Source organism: Bos grunniens, chromosome 24, assembly GCF_055505025.1.
Source record: "Bos grunniens cultivar Pamir isolate PY7600 chromosome 24, Bosgru_T2T1.0, whole genome shotgun sequence".
Classification (NCBI taxonomy): domain Eukaryota; kingdom Metazoa; phylum Chordata; class Mammalia; order Artiodactyla; family Bovidae; genus Bos; species Bos grunniens.
Window position 1 is genome coordinate 54,346,273 of NC_141188.1, and position 20,021 is coordinate 54,366,293.

General features: G+C 37.9%; 1 protein-coding gene across 12 annotated transcripts in view; it reads left to right on the forward strand.

Annotated features, from left to right (window-relative positions):
- Nucleotides 1-20,021, forward strand: part of DCC (DCC netrin 1 receptor) — an 845,500-nt gene that overhangs the window by 580,735 nt on the left and 244,744 nt on the right. For all 12 annotated transcript variants that reach the window (XM_086372410.1, XM_086372411.1, XM_086372412.1 and 9 more), the window contains exon 13: nucleotides 4,564-4,674. In XM_086372410.1, the coding sequence (XP_086228536.1) occupies nucleotides 4,564-4,674 (111 nt within the window). The remainder of the gene's footprint in view (nucleotides 1-4,563; nucleotides 4,675-20,021) is intronic.

Below are 20,021 nucleotides of genomic sequence, written 5' to 3' on the forward strand. Positions count from 1 at the left end.
AAAAAGAGCAAAGGGAAAAAGGGGGTCTTTTGGAAGTGATATATAGGTTTATTACCTTATTTCTAGTGGTGGTATCATAGTTTATGCTTAGGTCTAAATTCATTAAAATGTATACATTAACTATGCACAGCAATTGGTATATTAAGTATACCTCAGTATAGCTAAAAAAATATCCATGATAAGAAAATAAAGCTTTGTCTGTTTTAAAATGTCACCTTTGTAATAATTTTTTATTCATAGACTCCGTTTTATTGATGAGAAATCTTAGGCAAAGAAAGATGGCTAGTAAGTTTTTTAGGTCATGCAGTTAGTAAGTGGCAAAGCAAAAATTTGAATCTAATTCTGCCTAAACTGAACACCTGTATTCTTAACTCTTAAGCTATCAGTAATATGTTATTGACCATAGGCAATGACTATGCAGTTGTGTGAGTATGTAAAGGAACAGTGAAATAACTCAGAGATGGAAAGAGATATATATTGAATAATAAAAATCGAAAATTATCTTGGCGGCTAAAGGAATTAAGTAACTTTAGAAGAGATTAAGTCAAAACTCCCCTGCTTATTTAGGTTTAAAATCCTAGTTAATACTTTCATTAGTCCAACTCTGAAAACACATCTCAGATAACAACTTCAAGAAATATACACAGAAAATAGCTTTTGCTTACAGATTGGTTTCCTTCTATCCCGTCTCCAGTGAATGAATGAATGAATGAATCCATCTATCCATCCATCACTGGAGTGTTTCAAATGAGAAAATAATTTGCAAATATTAGGTATCTTTATGTCTATCAAATGTCTAATTTTATAAATTATTTGTGAAAGCAGTTTTGCCATTTGATTCTCAAAAGAACACCCTAAGATAGAAATGCAGGTATTATTACCTAATAACTATATATGAGAAAGTGCGATTAAAGGAGACCCGGGTTCAGTCCCTGTGTTGGGAAGATCTCCTGCAGAAGGAAATGGCAACCCACTCCAGTATTCTTGCCTGGAGAATTCCATGAACAGAGGAGCCTGGCAAGCTACAGTCCATGGGATCTCAAAAGAGTCAGACACAACTGAGCAACTAACATGAATACACATAGCCCATCTAAAACTCGTCTGGCCAAGTACCCCTCACAACAAAGAAGCAGGAATTTTGCAGGCTAGAATTCAGGGGAGTGTCCAGACTGACTCTGAAAAGCACACATTTCTGGTTTTGCCTATCGCTGCGTACTTCACTTACCTAATCTAGAAGAGAGTCACAGGTTTAATTCTGCTGATAAAGATCTGGTACTGAAGGCACTGAATTTAGATCAGAAGACTTGGGTAAAGATATCTTGAAAGTGGAATTTAACTTCTTTTTAACCCCACTGTGTAAAACTCAAAATTATCTGTAGGTAAAACCACAGTAAAGCAGATTCAATGTAATCTAAAGAATAATTTTATTTAACCAGCAAAACTGTTGGAGTGGATTCCCTCCCTTGGTGAATTTCTTATTCCAGAAATATACTTGCTTTATTTATAGGATCACTTGGTTGGATGAACAGCATTAGATGGGCTGTTTCACTAAGCATTACAATCTCTTTTAATAATGGAATGTTGTATATATCTTTAAATGTTTTCTTATACTAGAATTTCTAGGTGTTATTAGTGAGATTCCACAGCAATATTCTAGAAGAAAATGCAAAATTTTATAAAGTTAAGCTAAAATATAGTATTACAAGAAAAGTTGGCAGGATTTTTAGGATCATCTGGGTACTACTCTGTACAGAGGGTTAAAACTTCACTACTGATATCATAGAAAGATATGAAAAGCTACTTTACTGTGTTTGGTTAGAAAATATGTTCTGATAAGTAGCTGGGTGGGGTGGGGGGTGCCAGGTGAGGCTCCATTGGGGAAACAATGGATGGTCTCTTAACTGCCTTTTAATAGTTACTTCAAATTATTATTCAGGCTATTAGTCAGCTTTCATTTTACTCAAAACTGAGTTAATGATACTGATAGAGCCTAAACTCAAAACATGTAACTTGAATTTTAGCAAAATTATAAAGAGAAATTTGTGTATCTGCTTTATAGTAAGATATTTTAGTTGTGTCCAACTCTTTGCGACCCCACAGATGGTAGCCTACCAGGCTCTGCCATCCATGGGATTTTCCAGGCAAGAATACTGGAGGGGGCTGCCATTTCCTTCTCCAGCAGACCTTCCCAAACCAGGGATCAAACCCAAGTCTCCTGCATTGCAGACAGACGCTTTATCGTCTGAGCCACCAGGGAAGCCCTTTCTATATTTTAGTTAAGTTATGTTAAAATCAGTAAAGTCTGCATGAAACGCATCACTTGTTATAAAGTCAAATGAATGGGACAGAGTATAGGGCATTCAGAAGGATTTCCATTTATGTGTCAAAATATTGCATGTAAGAAGTTGACATGTTCATCAAGGTACGTTGACCAGAGAAACAGAATCAGTGGAGATATATACTAAGAGATTTGTTGCAAGGAATTGACTTAATTGATGGTGATGGTTGGCTGGACAATTCCAAAATTGACGGAGCAGGCCATCAGGAGAAGCAGCTGGAACTCTCAAGCTGAAGCTGCTCCCTACGGTGAAATTTCTTTTTCAGAGAAGCCTCAGTCTGTTCTTAAGATCCTTCACCTGATTAAATCTGGCTCACCAAATTATCTAGGATAATAGCCCTTATATAAAATCAGTGGACTATGGACTTTAGTCATATCTACAAAAATACCTTCCCAGCAACAATAAGTGTTTGATTGAGGGGACTTTAGTCTTACTCCAGTTTACATATAAAACTAACCATCAAAGATGGTATTCCACATCAGTCATTGGAGATAGTGTTGACATAATTGTCCATCCATTTCAAAGAAAAATGAAGTCAAATTTCATCTTAATACAAAAGAGTATATTCTTGATGAAATTAAACTGTTTCAGGTGAGACAACTGTGAAACTCATGAGCTTCAATGATTAGGTAAACAGTACTTCCCCAAATTCTCTTCATATGAGCTTTCTGATTTCCCAGACAGCTCTGTACTCCTTCTGCCTCAGGAATCAACAGCAGTACCCAGGAAAGGGTGCAAAACGTTAACGAATATCAGATTGATGCCATGCTAATTAAGGGACAGGTCAGGGGGAGCACAAGCCAGCTAAAGAAGCTTTTATGTTTAAAAGCATCCATTCACCGCCTTGCTGATGGTGTTGGGTATTGTATTATAACCTAGTATCTCCTTAGTGCTAAGACTTGCTCTAATAAACCTTCCAACAGTTGTTTCTCTTTGTGCCTTCCGCGAGTCAGGCATCGTGGTGACTCTATGGATGTAAACTGAAGCACTCACAGTAAGAGAAACAACAGTACCAACACTATTCTCAACCCATGCCTTCCAATGTATTTTATAAAATTAGACGTATCTTAAGTGGCCAGTATTATATGTGGGTGAGTTTATCAAATTGCCTTCTCTAAAAGTCCTAGTTACTGAAGATGACTGCCTTCAACTGTACCAAATTCATTCTAACCATGGCTTAAAAGCCATCTATTAGTAGCAAGTTAGAATTCTTCTCAGTACCAAGAATTATTCATCCTTCTGTACAAAAATAAACAAATACATAATTTTGTATTTAATAGAAGCATCATTTCTCTAAGAGGCTATTTTATTTATGATTTTTCCTTGGCTCCAAATGTTTGTGCCATTTCAAATGAATGGGGAAAAAAGAGAGATGATATTTTAATTGTTATCAGTGCTGTTCAACTCCTTAAGGTTTAAGAGCTTGTTGGTTTACACCGAGTCCTCAGTGTCTCAGAAAAGTCATATGGTATTCTGAGAGGCATTATTTGTTTTATAAACATGTGTCACATTGATGAGCTATGTTGAAACTCAGATAAAAGGAAAGTTATTCACATTACAAATTTATACATGTCACACTCGGCCATGATGCACAAGGCTTCTCTTATTACCTGTACTCTCTGTGTACCAGAAAATCAGCTCATAGGTCATCACTGAGTACTGCAATCCGTGTCCAAGTTATCACAGAGACAGATTTTCTTCATGCTATAGTATGGAACCTAATGCAAAACAAATATGCCTTGAGATGTTTTCGAGAGATGAAAACCTAGTATTTTCAGCTGAAGTACAGTGGCTTTGGAGTTCTCTTTCTTTGCCCAAAGGAATCACTGACCTTGAATGAATGATGGAGCATAAATTTTTAGATTGACTGTTCTTGATTTATAGGCAGGCTTCTTCTGGACTGTGAGGAAAAATGATCCTTGCTATTTTTGATTATTTCTTCATCGTTCATATTTTATATTCTGCATCTGCCCTGAGGCTGTTTTCAAGGAAACATTTTTGTAAACTGGGAAAAATAAATGAGAATATATGAAAAATAATTTGATTTCTTGCTGTAATCTTCCAACCCTTTTGGCCAAAATAACAGTAATTACCACAACAATCACACAAAATGTAAAGCATGTTTAGTATTGTTGAAATTTTGCTAAAACTTTTAAAACCCATGAAAAATACTTGTTATTCAGTAACTTATTTTTTTTTCCTTCTGTGGAAAATTCTTTCACAGGACTGGAGAAAGGAAGTCAGTACAGTTTTCAGGTGTCAGCCATGACAGTCAATGGCACTGGCCCACCTTCCAACTGGTTCACAGCAGAGACTCCAGAGAATGATCTTGATGGTAAGACCTTTCCCCATCACTGTCACTCTGATATCTGTCTTCTTTGTTACTTCAGCTTCAAAGAATACCTCTAAAAATTTGATGAACTTCCACGTTAGGGATGTTTCTTTTTCCTGTATCTTTAGATGCAAAACAAAACAAATCAAAAAACCCTGAATGGATATAGAGTCTTCAGCAATGCCGTATAAATTATTTATTTATTTTTATTTATTTTTATGTTTTTTATTTTATTTTTAAACTTTACAATATTGTATTGGTTTTGCCAAATATTGAAATGAATCCGCCACAGGTATACATGTGTTCCCCATCCTGAACCCTCCTCCCTCCTGCCTCCCCATACCATCCCTCTGGGTTGTCCCAGTGCACCAGCCCCAAGCATACAGTATCGTGCATCTAACCTGGACTGGCGACTCGTTTCATACATGATATTATACATGTTTCAATGCCATTCTCCCAAATCTTCCCACCCTCTCCCTCTCCCACAGAGTCCATAAGACTGTTCTATACATCAGTGTCTCTTTTGCTGTCTCAGATGCAGGGTTATTGTTACCATCTTTCTAAATTCCATATATATGTGTTAGTATACTGTATTGGTGTTTTTCTTTCTGGCTTACTTCACTCTGTATAATAGGCTCCAGTTTCATCCATCTCATTAGAACTCATTCAAATGAATCCTTTTTAATGGCTGAGTAATACCCCATTGTGTATATGTACCATAGCTTTCTTATCCATTCATCTGCTGATGGACATCTAGGTTGCTTCCATGTCCTGGCTATTATAAACAGTGCTGCAATGAACATTGGGGTACACGTGTCTCTTTCCCTTCTGCTTTCCTCAGTGTGTATGCCTAGCAGTGGGATTGCTGGGTCATAAGGCAGTTCTATTTCCAGTTTTTTAAGGAATCTCCACACTGTTCTCCATAGTGGCTGTACTAGTTTGCATTCCCACCAACAGTGTAAGAGGGTTCCCTTTTCTCCACACCCTCTCCAGCATTTATTGCTTGTAGACTTTTGGATTGCAGCCATTCTGACTGGCATGAAATGGTACCTCATAGTGGTTTTGATTTTCATTTCTCTGATAATGAGTGATGTTGAGCATCTTTTCATGTGTTTGTTAGCCATCTGTATGTCTTCTTTGGAGAAATGTCTATTTAGTTCTTTGGCCCATTTTTTAGTCTTCATAGCAAATCAATTTTTTTCAAAAAATTTGATATGACCTTTATTCTATTTATTTTATTTGAAGTAATGGATCTTAACCATGTTCTTCAGAGTAATGCCTGCAATTTCCGATAATAAGCATAAAATGTAATTATTTTACATAGCTTCTCTGGCTCTTTTATGATACTTCTGCAAATAGCAATATGTATTTTTGACTAGCTTATGATATGATCATTAATGTTTGGCACTTTTTTTACATAAAGGATAGTCTGCCCTATTTTCTTAATTGATAGTTATCTGAAATACTTGTGGATGAGATATTGAGGTTCATATAAAATCACATATCAGTGTGTTCAATATAACAAAATCTTCAAAATTATCAGATGAGAAGTACTTCTTGAAATAAAAAGTATCATGACTAAATATGAGAATAAAATTCAAGAGAAAGGGGTAATGGAAGCAATGGAAATATAAATAGAATAAACAAAAATACAAATAATAAAGTAGAAATATATTCTAGAGAATTACAGATACATGAATTAGAAATTTATAAAAATTGAAAGATACTTGAAAAAGAAGGAAGTTGAAATCAGTAGACTTAAAACTAGGTGATCCAAACTGGGACCAAGAAAAAAGTGGCTAAAAGAATAAACACATGTGTACTGAGAATATGATGGCTACCTAACTAATTGAAAATGGAATTCACGTACTTCTTCAGTGACAGACCTGAAAATACTCAAGTGCCTGGAAACTGACAATTCTGTCTCTCTCTTTTCCTCTCATTTTTCTCTCTCCCTCTCTCCTCTCCATCACCATTTCTCAAATCTGTTCTCCTGTTCTCTTCCTTAGGCTCCTTCTTTCAATTTTCTTCCTCCTTGATCTTTCCTGTCCTCCCTTTATAAATAACTCACTGCCATTCAATTGTTTTAGTATAGTCACAGTCTTGGTTTTACAACATGATTATGCTGGCAGTAAAACAACCAACAAATACTATTTCCACAATACTGATAATCACTGCTATGTAATAGCACATTAATTCAAAGAATATTTATAGAAAGTTTTCCTAACATCAGACATTGTACTGAGCTCTGAGGATATAATAATAAATAAGAAAGATATGATTATTTTCCTTGTGTAGCTTAGAAAGCAGAGAAGGTGATGGCACCCCACTCCAGTGCTCTTGCCTGGAAAATCTCATGGGTGGAGGAGCCTGGTAGGCCGCAGTCCATGGGGTTGCGAAGAGTTGGACACGACTGAGTGACTTCACTTTCACTTTTCACTTTCATGCATTGGAGAAGGAAATGGCAACCCACTCCAGTGTTCTTGCCTGGAGAATCCCAGGGACGGTGGAGCCTGGTGGGCTGCCATCTATGGGGTCGCACAGAGTCAGACACGACTGAAGTGACTTAACAGCAGCAGCTTATAAAGAAACATTCTAAATGAAGTCATAGGGAATCGTCATTGTTATAGTACAAATCTGGTTGAATATTGGCAGTATCCTATAGTTCAACTTAGGATGGATGCCTAAATAGAACCATAGATAGGCAAACAGATGGATATAGAGAAGATTTGTGCTTAAAATTGAGACCTGATGCATCAACAAGAATTATCACTGCAAAGCATACATTAAAAACTGAGGAGAAGGCAAAGTAAATGCAAGTTTGAAGTCAACATAGGTCATAGTACTGCTCTTAGGGTCTGAAATAAAGACCATCAAGGCTGAAACACAGAGATGGCACACAATTACTTTTGCAAGAAAGGCAGATTCTGTGTTTGGCAAGACCATAATAAGAATTTGAACTTTATCCTAAGAATATCATTAAAGCTATAACCTGCTTTATCCTAAGCAAGCCATGAAATAATTTTTTAAAACTACTGACAATTATGTTTGCATTTTGAAGAAAATACCCTGTTTAAAACCCAAAAAGTGTATTAGAAGTAGACCCTGATGCTGGGAAAAATTGAAGGCTGGAGGAAAAGGGGACGACAGAGGATGAGATGGTTGGATGGCATCACCGACTCGATGGACTTGAGTTTGAGCAAGCTCCAGGAGTTGGTATTGGACAGGGAGGCCTGGCGTGCTGCAGTTCATGGGGTCGCAAAGAGTCGGACACGACTGAGTAACTGAACTGATACATGGGCCAATTCAGGACTACCTTACAATAAAGTACATTGAGCCTTAGAAAATAAATATTATGTAACTTGTCTTAGATAAATCAAGAAGTCACAGAGCTACATCAAGTCACACTTTGCAGAGTGTATACCCTTCAGTAATGGATTAGGGAAGTTTAAATCATGTGTTCATTCTTTCAACATATATTTCTTCTTGAAAGTTTCTCTATACCAGGCATTATTTTAGGTTCTAGGGGCAAAACAATAAACAAAGTCACTATTCTCAAAGAGTATAAATTTTATCAAGGTAGAAATGGTAGTGACAAATGATGTGAAAAAAAGGAAGTATGGCAGAAGGTATAGCAAATGATGAGGGAGTACTCTTTTATGTAGGGATTTGAGAAGATCTCGCACATTAGGAAAACGTGAGCACAGATCTTGAGAAAGTGAGGGAGACAGCCATGCAAATAATTCAGACAAGAGCCTCTGGTGCAGAAGGAATAGCAAGAATAGACATCCAGAGACTGGAGCCCCGTTGGTGTCTGAAGTATGACAAGGAGGTCAGGAGAGCTGGGCCCAAAGTCACGAGAACATGATTGGTCTCATGTAAACAATACAAGGATGGTTAGGATGTGCTATAGGAATAGTTCCTTTCTCTATTTTACTTGAGAAATTACTTTTAACCTTTATATATTGTGTTTTATGCTCTCTTCTCTCCATTGTAGTATATATTGTTATCTTTATTTTTAAAGAGTAAGTTAAGCTAAGAAAATTAAGCTCACTTGATCTCACTCTGCTGTTAACGATGGAGCTGATTCTCAAACCAGGTTGGGTGAGTCAGTGTCCAGTCCAGTTTATCAAAGATAAGTGTCCATGAATCCTGTAGAACTGACCCAGTGATGGTAAAAATAGTGATTCAAGGCAAAAGATTCTAAGAAATGAGGTCATATCATTTACCCAAACTTAAGGGACTATGTCTCTTACTGGAAGGAGTGAAAATAAATGAAGTGGAGGTGCTGAAGTTCCCATAAAATACCCGGGAGGAATGGGATGCTCTGCTGACTTGCGTGCTCCTACTCCTTGCTCTGAATGACTCACACTGTAAGCAGAACCAAATGTAAACTCGCAGCTCCTGGAATGGCACAAGACTCCCACTTAACTACATTCTTTTCATATCCCTTGGATCTAAGTAGACTCCATCTCATACACATCTTTTTTTTTTTTTTTTTTATTGAATTTCATTTTTGCCTGTGCTGCGTCTTCGTTGCCCTGTGAGGGCTTTCTCTAGCTGCGGTGAGCAGGCTTCTCCTTGCAGTGGCCTCTCTCGTTGAGCAGCACGGGCTCTGGAGTACACAGGCTTCGGTAGCTGCATCGCGTGGGCTCAGTAGTTGTGGCACGTGGGCCTAGTTGCCCTGCAGCATGTGGGATCATCCCAGGCCAAGGATCACCTGGTGTCCCCTGCATTGCAGGGAGAATTCTTAAGCACTGCTCTACGAGGGAAGCCAGTGTCATACATCTGTGCTAATCAAGGGCCTCTATGCGAGCTCATGCATGGAGTCTTAATAAATGCTGTTTCTTTGGATGTTTGAACTGTACCACGTTTTTAGCTTAATAGTATCTCTCTTCTGCATGCAGCATTTCTCCCTATGTTTCTCCTTATTTGAGTACTGATTCAGTACCTATGGTGTGCCAAGTAATGGGCAGTACAAATGTGAAAAACAGGAATAACTCTTTTGAGGCATTAACAATGGCTGCAGTGATTGAGCAGGCTTCATAAGAACAAGGAGTACTTAAAGGAGAAACTTCAGGGAAAGGGGACTGACAGCTAGGATTATAGAGAAGGGTGTGTAGGACAGAATAGTAAACATCCTTCAAAAAGTATGGCTTAAGAAAAAGCACATCTATCATTATTAGCTCAGAATTCGTCCTCACTCCTACTCCTTTACCAACCAGTTATCTTAACACATTTCAACACATTTCATCTGTTGCCTCTTCACTCATTCTTTCACATCTTCATTGGGTTAAAATTGTTTAGACCTTTGGATTAAAATTGTTTAAACAGTTACCGTGAACCATAAGAACTGGCCATGAACATTAGCAATCTGATAAAATGTAAATGCAAATTAATAGAAGAAAGCTACTGGAGTCCATACTTCTTGTACATAATGCTGTTATAGTTTATGATTTGAGATAATTAGGGTTTCCCCTGTGGAGCAGTGGTAAAGAATCTGCCTGCAATGGGGAGATGTGGGTTCAATTCCTGGACCGGGAAGATCCCCTGGAGAAGGAAATAGCAAACCACTCCAGTATGCTTGCCTGGACAGTTCCACGGACTGAGGAGTCTGGTAAGCTACAGTCCATTAGGTTGCAAAGAGTTGGACACAATGGAGTGACTGAGTATGCATGCACCTGTTCTATACTCCTTGAGAATCATTAGCCTTTAAAACAGAGTGGAGACTAATAGGGCATTTAACTGTAGAAGTCCGGGCCAGGTGTGTTCCATTTGCTTTGTAAAGCGCTGGTTTCACTTGCTGCACTGAAAGACCGCACATTTGATCCTAAGGCTGTCTCAGCTTCTTGACCCGTGATCTCTGTTCTCTGAGCTACTCCCTGAAACTGAATCTGATTCCTCTTCCTTCCTCCGGTTTTTCTTCATTTGACTGCATCATTCAAATATTAAAAAGTGTAACCTTGGATAAGAATTAAGATTTGGATAAATGGACAAGCCCAGAAGTGATCACTAGTAGCCCCAAAATATGCAGCCTGATGGCTTTCTCTCTATCTGAAAATGTAGAAATAGCATAGAATATGGAATCTATACAGAATCTATAGAATAATCATATACATATATTTAAGCTAGGGGGGTTTTCTTTAAATATTCATCTCAGAGTTTAACTTATTCAAGTAAATGTTTAATTATAAATTGAGATTTAGATGACTTTTATCAAAGTTTTCAAGGCTAAGCTTTCTGAAGTCAGATTTCCATATAGAATGGCTTTGATTTCCTTTAAGCTTTTGGATAAGGAGCAAGCAATCTTTGTGAAAACCACTTGAAATGAGAGGTATTCTTTGCTGTAACCAGAGAAATCTGCGCTGGGAGGGAGGCCCAGTGCTGGACCTGCTAAGTGTGTGTTACTGGATAGCTGTCTCTCTTTGCTTTCGAGTCTCCTTGTGAACTCCAAGCTGTGATTTATTCATTAGGGTGATAACTTTAAGCCTTGCACGTCAGTTCAACAGAAGCAGTGATGCATATAGATAGCTGAAAGCAGTGAAAGCCATTCCCTCTCTTTCTATGACTTCTGTAGTTTCTTTTGCCTTCTCTGTTTGGCTTAAGCAGTGTGAAGATCAATAGTAATATATATTAAGCAACATAAGCAAATTCTGCTTCTTGAATTCTTACATAAGGAAATTATCTGAGGGTGATGGAAGGGTGGTGTGGTGGGAAGCACTGGGCAAAATATATTTAGTGAGGCATTATTTATGATATTCAAATTTAAAAATGACTTTGATATCATACAATAAGAATGTGTGTAAACTGTGTAATGATTATCCAATATAATCTGGCTAGTAAAATAATATGCTTAAATTAAAAAAAAAGCACTAATTTGGAGAAATACTCCAGTTCCTTATGGATTACCCTTTTAATTAAGATGTTTTGTTAAAGTAATTATAGAGCCAAACCTCACTGTTTGTTCAGGGTTCCCTAAAAGCATGTTTGCTATTACTAACAGCTGGGAAGTTTTAAAATATTTATTTTGCATCTCAAAATATCAGCTTAAAAAAACAAAATCATTAGAATTCCCCAAAGCTCTTATGTAAATGTCTTGCATAGGATATGAAGGAATTTTTGATTAAGTTCAGCAAGGCATTCTCCAGGAAACAGCATGGGTATCCATTTGTGCTGCTTAAAAATAAAATTAAAGTGAACAGGTAGAAGTTGTTATACAAATCAATAATGATATAAATTAAACCCTTACCATAAAATGGAGGAGCTTGTCTAGCAAAAATTACCAATGCAGAGAATCCTGAAAATGCGACAGTGATGTAAGCAAAACCTCTGAATCTAAGAACAGGCTCTAATTTCCTGCCCCCAGGAAACAGATAATTAGCCCTATTAGCCTGATCAGTTCAGTTCAGTTCAATCGCTCAGTCGTGTCCGACTCTTTGCGACCCCAAGAATCACAGCACACCAGGCCTTGCTGTCCATCACCAACTCCTGGAGTTCACCCAAACTCATGTGCATCTAGTCGGTGATGCCATCCAGCCATCTTATCCTCTGTTGTCCCCTTCTCTTCCAGCCCCCAAACCCTCCCAGGCCAAAGTGTTGAGTTTCGGCCTCAGCATCAGTCCTTCCAATGAACACCCAGGACTGGTCTCCTTCTTGGATCTCTTTGCAGTCCAAGGGACTAGCAAGAGTCTTCTCCAGCACCACAGTTCAAAAGCATCAATTCTTTGGCACTCAGCTTTCTTCACAGTCCAACTCTCACATCCATACATGACCACTGGAAAAACCATAGCCTTGACTAGATGGACCTTTGTTGGCAAAGTAATATCTCTGCTTTTTAATATGCTATCTAAGTTGGTCATAACTTTCCTCCCAAGGAGCAAGTGTCTTTTAGGTAATCGTAAAGTGGAATTACTGCAAATTCACTTCATTTGCAAAATGAGCCACAAAAGAACTTCTGTCTTTTGGAATCTGCATGATAGGTGTAATACTCCTTGGGCACATGGCATTGAGGAAGATCACATTAAAGTTTATTTTAAGAATAATCATAAACTCTAAGATGATGAGATTACCCAGAAAGAAGAAACAGTGCATATCAGAATTATCATATGCATTCAAAAAACAGACTCTGAAAAGTGGGGCGTCTCCAGGCAGAAGAATGAGAAATGAGAAAAATAAGTTTTTGACTAATTGCAAGAAATTAAATAAAGAGTAGAAAAGAAACAAGGAAGGAAGAAGAAGAGAATACATGGAAGGGTTGTGGTAGGCTGCATAATGCACCCCACCCGCCCCCGCCCTCCAGCCCCAGCCGGGAAATATCCATGTCCCTGAATTCTCTAGGGGGATCCACTGTGGTCAGGTCTTCTTGCATGCATGCAAGCTAAGTCGCTTCAGTCGTGTCCAACTGTGCGACCCCGTGGACTGTAGCCTGCCAGGCTCCTCTGTCCATGGGATTTTTCAGGCAAGAATACTGAAGTGGGTTGCCATTTCCTTCTCCAAAAGTGTTCTTAGAAGAAGGAAACAGGAAGATCAGAATGACAGGAGGTGTGACAACACATACACGTATTCGTACGTACATATATGAAATGGGTAAATAATTTTATATTGATAACTACCAGTATTCCAGTTATGGAACTTCAAATCTCAAATATACAACACTTAAGCAGAGCAATCAAAGCATGTAAACAAGTTCTTTCCAAAAAATTGAAAAGGCCAATCCAGATTTGAGAAATTATTTATTTAAATGATTAGAAAAAAATAAAAACTTTAAATATGAAAACCAAATAGTCATTGAAATGAAATGTCACTGGATGTGTTAAATAATATAGGAAACATAGGTGAAAACAAAATTAACACATGGTAATACATAAAAAGAGAAAATTCTAAAGACATGAAACATGAAATAAGAAAATTTAGCATGCATCAGTCATAATCCCCAAAGAAAATAAAGCATGGAGGAGAAATGATTTTTCAAAAGATAAGAAGTGAAAATTTTCCAGAATTGATGAAATACCTGGATTATCAGACTCAGGAATAATGCTTTAGCTTTGATATATTGAAGAGTACAGAGATAAAGACAAAAAGAAGAGCTTAAAGTGCCCCAGAGAGAGATTACTTATCTAGGAAGTATAATTATATTGATGAAGAATTCCCAGTAGTAACAATTAAACCAAGAAGCAATGAAATATCTGCAAAGTACTGACAAAAAATTTCCATCATCCCCAAATTGTATAGCCAACTGAATAATTATACAAGGAAAGGAGAAACATAAACACCCTTCACATAAAAAGAATTTATCACCACTATCTTTTTTGTAAAGGGCCATACTTTTTTAAAAAAGATAAAAAGAAAATCATTAGAAGTGTGATTAGAGAAATTGATTAGCAAAATAATGTAATATATGGGCATATCTGAACACATTATGACTTTATAAAACAAAAATTATAATACTTTGAAAAGTTAACAAAAAGTTGACAAAAATGAGGTGGTAAAGGATAAGAGATCATGGAGATTAAACAGTTTAGAGATTTTTTTAGTGTTATTCTTATGAAAAGTAAAGATATAATTAACTCTACATTTCAAGTTTCATAACCTTTCAAAATTGAAAAATGACAAGTTTAAGGATATAGAGTATATAATTTCTTATTCAGTAGAGGAGAAAAAATAATGGTGGGGGAGAGTGCTTTAGCCTATTCAAACAAAATCATGAAGAAAACTAATTGTTTGTTACAAACAAATAGGAAATTAAAAGTGTATAATAAAATGACATAAATCCTCATATAGTAATAACAAAAAACATAAATGGATTAAGCTCACCAGTTAAAGGATAGATTATTAACTGAGATTTTTAAAACATCAAGATATATGATATTTATAATCAGCAAATATAAAGTATTAAGATGTGAAAGAATTAGAAGTAAAGGGATGGAGTAAAAATGCTAATCATTCTAACAGAAAATAAATATAGATTTATCTTTGGTAATTTTCTAAAAGCCAAATATATCTTTTGGGACAGAGAGTTACTACTCAATGTTAAAAAGATTAACTTATAAAAATTTGTAAATTATAAAGAAATACATAATAGTTATAAAGATATGGCTTTTATATAACATACATTTATCCTATTGAAGCAAATCTTGACGGATCTTTATGGACAAATTTAGAAAGCCACTGTAACATTTGAATATACTTTTGTTATAGAAGCAATAAATATGTAGTATTGCAGGTAGAAAATACACACCACAAAGCAACACAGGCCTTACCATCCAAAGATTATCAGACTATTGCTCTAAACATCCTAATACATATCCTTTAACTCCCTATGGTAGAGTTAAATGATGATTAGAAGTGAATGTCCACTGCAATAAACAAGCAGCATTTACAGTTTGTAGAAGTGAGTGACAAGGAAGATGATATCCATTGCTGAGAACAAGCACTGCCAATAGAAATGAAACATTAGTATGTATCAGAGCTGTCTGGAAAGAGTGTGGGTATGTCATTGGCTTTCTCTAATTCTCTGTTAAAAAAAAATAATATATATAATATGTGTATATATATATATATATGTATGTATGTATGTATAGGCTAGTAAGGACTGGAGCTAAACTCTAACAAAATGACCCATAATATGCAGCATACTAAATAGAGAACAGATATATCAAAGTCCCAACAACTTGGCAACGCCTTGTCCATAGTACACGGTACGCAGCAGCAATCATTTTCATTTTCAGGAGCCAGAGGAGACAAATCTTGCCAGTGACCAAGACAAAATGACATTAATAACTGTACTTTTGTGTTGTTTCAACGTCAAAAATTTTTTAATGTTTTCCTTAAAAATTTTCATATAGAGAGAGTTATATAAAATTGTGGTAATTTTATATGTAATGAGTTGTACATAATGATAATTGTATTGAACCTCATAGGAAACGTAGACTTTGTTTCTATATTTTTGAGCACTTTGTGCCAGGAACTATTCTAATTATTGGCATTATAGAGAATTCATGGAGAGAGATGAGACAAAGAATAATGAAATAGGTAGCACAGTAAGTGACCATAAACCCTATGGCGGGGGGGGGGGGGGGGCGGGGAAATGAGATTATTAGGAGATGAAGAGTTTAGGTAAAGATTGCAACTTTAAAATATGGTAGCTAAAGAAGTCTGAAGTTGGAAATTAGATAACAAAACCTGAAGAAGGTCAGGGAGGAAGGCATATCTGAGGGAGAACTTCCCAGAGGTACAGCAAGTGCCATGCCCTGCGGCCAGAGTATGTCCGTCACGTTTGGGGAAAGTCAGGATCTGACACGGAGTAAGTGGCTGGAGTGAGGTGAGCAAGGGGGAAAGCAGAAGGAGACGAGGACAGAGAACTAAGGGCGCAAAGGGGTGGGTCACACGTGACCCTTTAGGCCATTGTAAAGAACCTGGTCTTCCAGTGTGGGGCAGGAAGACTTAATGATATGTGCTTGACATCGTCTTATTTGTTTGACATCATCTTATTTGTATTTTATTTGTTTACACACATGTTCATACTGTCTTCATGCAGGTTTATTTTAAATACCCTTTATATGCTGGTGCTTCTCATCTCTTGATATAAATTTCTCCACAGTGTTTCTCCAAAGTCTCAGACTTATATACCCTATTTGCCTGGTATCTATGCATGTGACTCGTAGGCACCTTGCATTTAACATGACCAAAGAATTTGTCTGTTTCTCCTCAGTTCATTATATCATTCACCAGTTGCCCAAGCTAAAGATCTCTGACTTATCATGGACCTTTTCCTTACACAGCTCTGTTGACTCTGCCTCTCAAATGCCCAAATACTTACACTTCATCTCCACCATGGTCATCCATGCTAAGTCGCTTCAGATCAGATCGGATGAGATCAGATCAGTCACTCAGTCGTGTCTGACTCTTTGCGACCCCATGAATCGCAGCACGTCAGGCCTCCCTGTCCATCATCAACTCCCGGAGTTCACTGAGACTCACGTCCATCGAGTCAGTGATGCCATCCAGCCATCTCATCCTCTGTCGTTCCCTTCTCCTCCTGCCCCCAATCCCTCCCAGCATCAGAGTCTTTTCCAATGAGTCAACTCTTCGCATGAGGTGGCCAAAGTACTGGAGTTTCAGTTTTAGCATCATTCCTTCCAAAGAAATCCCAGGGCTGATCTCCTTCAGAATGGACTGGTTGGATCTCCCTGCAGTCCAAGGGACTCTCAAGAGTCTTCTCCAACACCACAGTTCAAAAGCAGCAATTCTTCAGCCCTCAGCCTTCTTCACAGTCCAACTCTCACATCCATACATGACCACTGGAAAAACCATAGCCTTGACTAGATGAACCTTTGTCGGCAAAGTAGTGTCTCTGCTTTTGAATATGCTATCTAGGTTGGTCATAACTTTCCTTCCAAGGAGTAAGTGTCTTTTAATTTCATGGCTACAGTCACAATCTGCAGTGATTTTGGAGCCCCCCAAAATAAAGTCTGACACCATTTCTACTGTTTCCCCATCTATTTGCCATGAAGTGGTGGGACCGGATGCCATGATCTTCGTTTTCTGAATGTTGAGCTTTAAGCCAACTTTTTCACTCTCCTCTTTCACTTTCATCAAGAGGCTTTTTAGTTCCTCTTCACTTTCTGCCATAAGGGTTGTCATCTGCATATCTGAGGTTATTGATATTTCTCCCGGCAATCTTGATTCCAGCTTGTGTTTCTTCCAGTCCAGCGTTTCTCATGATGTACTCTGCATATAAGTTAAATAAACAGGGTGACAATATACACCCTTGATGAACTCCTTTTCCTATTTGGAACCAGTCTGTTGTTCCATGTCCAGTTCTAACTGTTGCTTCCTGACCTGCATACAAATTTCTCAAGAGGCAGGTCAGGTGGTCTGGTATTCCCATCTCTTTCAGAATTTTCCACAGTTTATTGTGATCCATACAGTCAAAGGCTTTGGCATAGTCAATAAAGCAGAAATAGATGTTTTTCTGGAACTCTCTTGCTTTTTCCATGATCAGCGGATGTTGGCAATTTGATCTCTGGTTCCTCTGCCTTTTCTAAAACCAGCTTGAACATCAGGAAGTTCATGGTTCACATATTGCTGAAGCCTGGCTTGGAGAATTTTGAGGATTACTTTACTAACATGTGAGATGAGTGCAATTGTGCAGTAGTTTGAGCATTCTTTGGCGTTGCCTTTCTTTGGGATTAGAGTGAAAACTGACCTTTTATAGTCCTGTGGCCACTGCTGAGTTTTCCAAATTTGCTGGCATATTGAGTGCAGCACTTTCACAGCATCATCTTGCAGGATTTGGAATAGCTCAACTGGAATTCCATCACCTCCACTAGCTTTGTTCGTAGTGATGCTTTCTAAGGCCCACTTGACTTTACATTCCAGGATGTCTGGCTCTAGGTGAGTGATCCCACCTTCGTGATTATCTGGGTCATGAAGATCTTTTTTGTACAGTTCTTCTGTGTACTCTTGCCATCTCTTCTTAATATCTTCTGCTTCTGTTAGGTCCATACCATTTCTATCGTTTATCGAGCTCATCTTTGCATGAAATGTTTCTTTGGTATCTCTGATTTTCTTGAAGAGATCCCTAGTCTTTCCCATTCTGTTGTTTTCCTCTATTTCTTTGCATTGATCGCTGAAGAAGGCTTTCTTATCTCTTCTTGCTATTCTTTGGAACTCTGCATTCAGATGTTTATATCTTTCCTTTTCTCCTTTGCTTTTCGCTTCTCTTCTTTTCACAGCTATTTGTAAGGCCTCCCCAGACAGCCATTTTGCTTTTTTGCATTTCTTTTCCATGGGGATGGTCTTGATCCCTGTCTCCTGTGCAATGTCACGAACCTCATTCCATAGTTCATCAGGCACTCTATCTATCAGATCTAGTCCCTTAAATCTATTTCTCACTTCCACTGTATAATCATAAGGGATTTGATTTAGGTCATGCCTGAATGGTCTAGTGGTTTTCCCTACTTTCTTCAATTTAAGTCTGAATTTGGCAATAAGTCGCTTCAGTCGTGTCTAATTCTTTGTGACTCTGTGGACTGTAGGCCACTAGGCTCCTCTGTCCATGGGGTTCTTCAAGCAAGAATACTGGAGCAGGTTGCCATGCCCTTCTCCACAGGATATTCCCAAACCAGGTTTCTAACCCTCATCTCTTACATCTCCTCCATTGGCAGGCGGGTTCTTTACCTCCAGCACCACCTGGAAAGAGACAAGTGTAAACATACTTTTAGGGTCTGCTAATTTTTTTAATTAAAAAAATGGTTTTAAAATACACATTAAATATCATTTGCCATTTTTAAGTGTGCAGTTCAGTGGCATTAGGTATAGACACACTATTGTATACCATCACTATCGCCCTTCTCCAAACTACTTTTGATCTTGAAAAAAAATGCCTCGTAACTTGTCCCTCTTCCCAGCTCCTTGCAATCACCATTCTACTTTGTCTTTTTACTACTTTGACAACTTTACGTATTTCATATAAATGGAATCATACGATTTTTGTTCTTTTGTGACTGACTGATTTCACGTAGAGTACCTGACCTGCCTCTTGAGAAACCTATATGCAGGTCAGGAAGCAACAGTTAGAACTGGACATGGAACAACAGACTGGTTCCAAATAGGAAAAGGAGTACATCAAGGCTGTATATTGTCACCCTGCTTATTTAACTTCTATGCAGAGTACATCATGAGAAACGTTGGACTGGATGAAGCACAAGCTGGAATCAAGATTGCTGGGAGAAATATCAATAACCTCAGATATGCAGATGACACCACCCTTATGGCAGAAAGTGAAGAGGAACTAAAAAGCCTCTTTATGAAAGTGAAAGAGGAGAGTGGAAAAGTTGCCTTAAAGCTCAACATTCAGAAAACGAAGATCATGGCATCAGGTCCCATCACTTCATGGTAAATAGATGGGGAAACAGTGTCAGACTTTATTTTTGGGGGCTCCAAAATCACTGCAGATGGTGACTGCAGCCATGAAATTAAAAGACGCTTACTCCTTGGAAGGAAAGTTATGACCAACCTAGATAGCATATGGAAAAGCAGAGACATTACTTTGCCAACAAAGGTCCGTCTAGTCAAAGCTATGGTTTTTCCAGTAGTCATGTATGGATATGAGAGTTGGACTGTGAAGAAAGCTGAGTGCCAAAGAATTGATGCTTTTGAACTGTGGTGTTGGAGAAGACTCTTGAGAGTCCCTTGGACTGCAAGGAGATCCAACCAATCCATCCTAAAGGAGATTAGTCCTGGGTGTTCATTGGAAGGACTGATGCTGAGGCTGAAACTCCAATACTTTGGCCACCTCATGCAAAGAGTTGACTCATTGGAAAAGACCCTGATGCTGGGAGGGATTG